This window comes from Buceros rhinoceros, unplaced genomic scaffold (assembly GCF_000710305.1).
Source record: "Buceros rhinoceros silvestris isolate BGI_N320 unplaced genomic scaffold, ASM71030v1 scaffold12725, whole genome shotgun sequence".
Taxonomy (NCBI): Eukaryota; Metazoa; Chordata; class Aves; order Bucerotiformes; family Bucerotidae; genus Buceros; species Buceros rhinoceros.
Genome location: NW_010414620.1, coordinates 6,767 through 11,731, shown reverse-complemented (window position 1 = coordinate 11,731; position 4,965 = coordinate 6,767). Strand labels below are relative to the sequence as shown.

General features: G+C 40.7%; 1 protein-coding gene across 1 annotated transcript in view; it reads right to left on the bottom strand.

Annotated features, from left to right (window-relative positions):
* Positions 1 to 396, bottom strand: part of LOC104494334 (alpha-1-antitrypsin-like) — a 3,342-nt gene extending 2,946 nt beyond the window's left edge. Inside the window, exon 1 of the mRNA XM_010137150.1 lies at positions 2 to 396. Within this exon, the coding sequence (XP_010135452.1) occupies positions 2 to 396 (395 nt within the window). The remainder of the gene's footprint in view (position 1) is intronic.
* Positions 397 to 4,965: the final 4,569 nt, after the last annotated feature.

Below are 4,965 nucleotides of genomic sequence, written 5' to 3'. Positions count from 1 at the left end.
GAGGAGTTGGCAAAAACCTTCATGTATTTCCTGCTCCTGACTCTTTTTCAGGTTAAAGGCAAGTCCTTCCAGAATCTGTGTCAGTGTTGCTGACTTGGCACCAAGGGCCAGCATTGCAAAGGAAGCAGAGATGCTTATGGGTGAAAAGAAAATGTTTTGATCAGTTACTTCAGATGCAACCAGCTTGTAAAATGAAAATGCAAAATCAGCATTGCTGGGAACTAGTTTGACAAAGGTTTTGTTCTTAACTGGATAAACTCCTTCCCCATGAGAACTATGTCCTGGGTAATATGGGCCTTTAGGATCATCCTTCTTATTGCTGTAGTGAGGATGTTGACACTGGGCAACAGTACACAGACCAGTCAGCAATAAACACCAGAAGAAGCTGGGCTTCATTTCCCTTTTAACTGTTTCTGGAAAAGAGATAGACACGCAAAACATGGCATGGAAATCAATTTCCTCACGCTGTGTGCTCCAGTCAAATCAAATCAGGCTCTTGGAACACACCAAAGTCCCACACTTTTATGTTTCACATTCCCAATGCATACCAGCGATTCCCAGAAAGAACATGCCTCCTGATACACTTTTTGTATAAACAAGTATTCTCTCAAAAGAGATCATTTTGATCATATTAACTTTCAAATAATAGGATAGGACAGAATTTTTTTAAATTTGCAGATAATTGAAAGCTCAGGACCTTTTCCCCAGAGTAACTGGTTTTTGTTTTTGTACTCAGCACGGCAGGATGGCTACTGCAGTCCTGTTAGCCTTCCTCAATTCATCATATAATAAGAGAATTAGAATGCTGTTAAACAAAAATGTGATATAAACACAGATCATACTGTCTAGGACCAAAATGACAAAATGTTTTACAATTTCTTCAAAGTATTGGATCAGTGTCTATAGGCATCTGTATTGTTTTCAAAACAATTTTTTTTTTATTATGTGCAGTATCTTCTTCACTAGCAGCCAGTCCTTGCTGGCTTTTAGCATGTTTTGATTTTTGCATAACAGGTGTATTGCTTCATTTACACGTTAAAAAGGCACCCTTCCCAAGTAACAACATAACTCCCCAAAATGAAATGTCCAAACAACCTCAGGGAAAACTAAAAGGGTACTTACAGTGCTAGAAAAAGGCTCTTGCTGTGTCCATCTGGTCTTGTCTGTTCCTTCTTCTCTTCGGTACCATTGAACAGTATTAGGCAGAGCACCCCTGTTAATCATTAATTAGTTCAAATAAAAATTGCCAGCAAGGATACACAGCAAGCAGTAATGACACCAGGTATTCTAGACAGTTTGTCCAACCCAGTGTCACGATTTCACACAAGCTAACAGTGCTGGGTGTTGGGGTTGTGGATGAGAGGGAACAGAACTGCTGCTTCAATGCGTGCAGATCGACACCAGAATCCTGCTGCTGTGGGTGCCTGGCAGGAGAGCCATAGCCAAACACTTCATGACTGGAGCAAAAGCCTCTGACTTCAGGTGAAGACCACCCCTTGTCTGGATCTGGTTGCAGGAAACGAGGCTTGCAGCCCAGCTCACCAGGCAGCACAGCCTCCCTGTTAGACCATCCTCTTAGGCTGGTCCTGGGAAACCAATAAATGGGATGGGGACACTGCCAGAGTCACAATCTCTCTGTCAGGACTTCAGAACAGGGTTTACTGTATACCTCAGTCACAACCTTTGACACTGCATTTAATGGCTTCAGAGTTTTTCTTAAGGGCAACAGGCTATGTGTGATTGGTGAACAGTCGCTAGGTTTCTTTAGAGAATAACATGTGACATTACCACTCTAGTGAGACATTTCCTGTTTGCTCATCATTGTTGGCCATCACCTGGGGCTATCTGGGGAGTTGGTGAAGAGTTTTCCACTGGCTTTTTAAAGAATACACGATAAAACCACCACCGCTAAGGAAGAACACTTATATTGGACAGTTGTGGAGACATTACAAGAAGAGACATGTGAGTATCTTGATTCCTCAGGTTAGTCTTCTAAATGACATGTAACTGAAATGGACCCCAGCAACACACAAAACAGGCTGACAATTCACCTTTCAGCCAGTGCTAAAGACATGCTGGCATCACTGGATGATATTCAGGGTTGAATATCATATATGGACTGATCACTCGAGGACGATCTAAAGCAGGAAATTATTTTTTTTACGAGATCTGGCTACCCCTGTGGGATTTCTCTCCATCATGGAGAGGATGGTTTTGTCATTTCATTTAGCAGTTATAGTGTAACAAACATGAGAAATATGAAATCTACATCCCATTGCTTCCATATTGCCAGAACACTCCAAGACGTTGTTGGCAACCATTGGATTTCGAAGTGAGGGTCATATGCATGATCTATAAATAACTGTGAACCATTGCCCAGTTTATGAACTGTCAAAAAACAGCCAGCAGTGCACGTGGTCACTGGCCTATTAGAGCTTATAAAACAGTGAGTAAGATTTACAAGAAGGAAACCAAGATCTTGAATTTTTCCAGCTCTGCAAACTCATACCAATAATCCTAAATCGTCATTAACAGAGATCAGCTTGTTCATTAGCAGCGAGGCAGAAAGGAGGTAAACGAATGGATGGCCTGAAGGATGACTCCTTTTTGACTGGGGATGCATGCAAAGACACAGATACAAATACAGATGTTCTTAGCTCATACTGCACTGCAATACTGTAGAGATTTTCAACCTATGGTCTGAGTTCAGGATCTGTATGGGAATTCTGAAAGGCAATCACGAAACACAAGGCAGCATGTGTTCCCTTGCACTCTATCCTGCCACCATCGCATTTATCCTTGGAGCAACAAAACAAAGCTGTTCCCGGTAAGACTATATGTTACTGAATGTCATTGGCATCCATTCAAGGAACATCTATAACCTCTGCTATGCAGTTATTGACACTTTTCCATACCTGAATTTCCATCAGGAGAAAAGACATTGGGAGGACACCACAGCTGATAGGGATAATGCAACACCAGCTGAAAATGCCATAAACAAAGCTGCAGGGAAGAAACAGTTACCATTCTGAGGATTAAGCAACCATCTTATGGTATGGAGGAAGCTAAGTGGGTGCTGACGGTGGGTAAGTGCCTGAAGAAGACAGTGAGGATGAAAGAGAGGGCAGGCACTAGTAGAGGGCAGAAGCAAATGGGCCATTGTGATATGCCCAGTCCCAGAAGTGAGACAAGAAAGCAGATCTTCTATTGTCTACAGCTGTATCATTAAATCACTGGCAAATCATATTCCCACTATTACAACAATTTTTATTGCATCAAGGCTGAATGATATTAATTCTGGTATTTCCTAAAGACCAGATTTGGTTGTACAATGACAATAATCTGCTAATGCCCTTCTTTGGGATATAAAAGGCAGTTTGCTACCCTTAGTCTCAATCTGTTACCAGAACCTCACACTTGCAATGAAATGCTCTAGTGTATCTTGCCTTTAAACAAAAACATAGATATACACAACCTCTGCTGAGAATCAAAGTTCTTTCTACTTTGCTCATTGTTTCTTCCTATTTTCTTAACTTTCTAAGGAAAGGTATATTTATCACCCTCAGAGATTCTGGAAACTGGATCTGTTTCAAGCTGTGTACTGATGCTATCTAAAATCACATGAAGTAGGAAATTTTTGTGTTGCTTGCAATAGCAAAAGCGCAGTTATTGTGGTCTATAACTTGGAGAGCATCATGGTACTATGATTTACAGCTTGATTACATCACAGCATAGCAATTCAGTGATGTCATGTTTCCCAGCAAGTAGGTAATCCATCCAGAGGACTTCCTTTTCCAGGTTCCACTATGCCAAAAAAATAGGTATATAAAAGATAATGGACATAATTCTTTCCTTACCCTCTAAGACAGCCAACTCTTACTCTTTTCTGTTTCTTGCTTTATAGCTTTACATTTTATTACTTTTTTTTAATATAGCTTTCTAACTTGCCAAGATAACAGAGGAAGAGAAGCAGAAAAACCACCAAACTCCTGCATTAATTAATAATTTGTGTGCTGGAAAAACAGAGCATACTTTCTCAGCAATGTTAAACTTTGTGTTGTTAATGCTGACTGCTCACATACATTTTCCTAGAGTGACACTAATTGGTCATGTTAACAATAAGTTCTCCTAAAGGACTGCTATGGTTTAACCCCAGCAGTCAACTAATCACCACACAGCCGCTCACTCACTCCCAGTCCCCTGCTGGGATGGGAGGGAGAACTGGAAGGGTAAAAATCAGACAAGTCATGATTGAGATAAAGACAGTTTAGTAGCTAAAGCAAAGGCCATGTGCACAAACAAAGCAAAACAAAGAATTCAGTCATGGCTTCCCATTGGCAGCAGCATGTGTTCAGCCATCTCCAGGACAGCAGGCCTCCATCAAGCGTAACAGTTACTAGAGAAGACAAACAGCATCACTCCGAATGTCTCCCCTTCCTTCTTCCTCCCTCAGCTTTATATGCTGAACATGATGTCATATGGAATGGAATATGCCTTTGGTCAGTTGGAGTCACTTGTCCCAAAAAAACCATCCCTGTATTATCAACACATTCATTTGTCTTCCAAAAATTCATTCGTCATGCACAAATCTTGATAACTGAATTTTAAATATAAAAGTTGAGGAAAAGTGAACAACAAGATGTATTGTAATCCAAAAGGGTTTTGTTGTGTGGATGTTGCTTGCTCACATGTTGAGCAATATGCAAGAGAATGTAATCTAGCAGATGTTCTTATCAATTACAAACTTTAAAACTAAATAGTGTAAATGATGAAGATACTTTTTTTTTTTTTTAAATGTATTGGTGAAGAATTTCACGATCTTCTTGGAAAAGAGCATTAGTATAGATGAGAGCCTGTGCCAGGAGGGAGAACTATGGTAATACAAAGTGCAGTGGTCAGCTCAACACACATGATTCTCTCTGCGAGCTCCCACGCATATGGCTCCTGTGCTGGAGCCCCAAACTA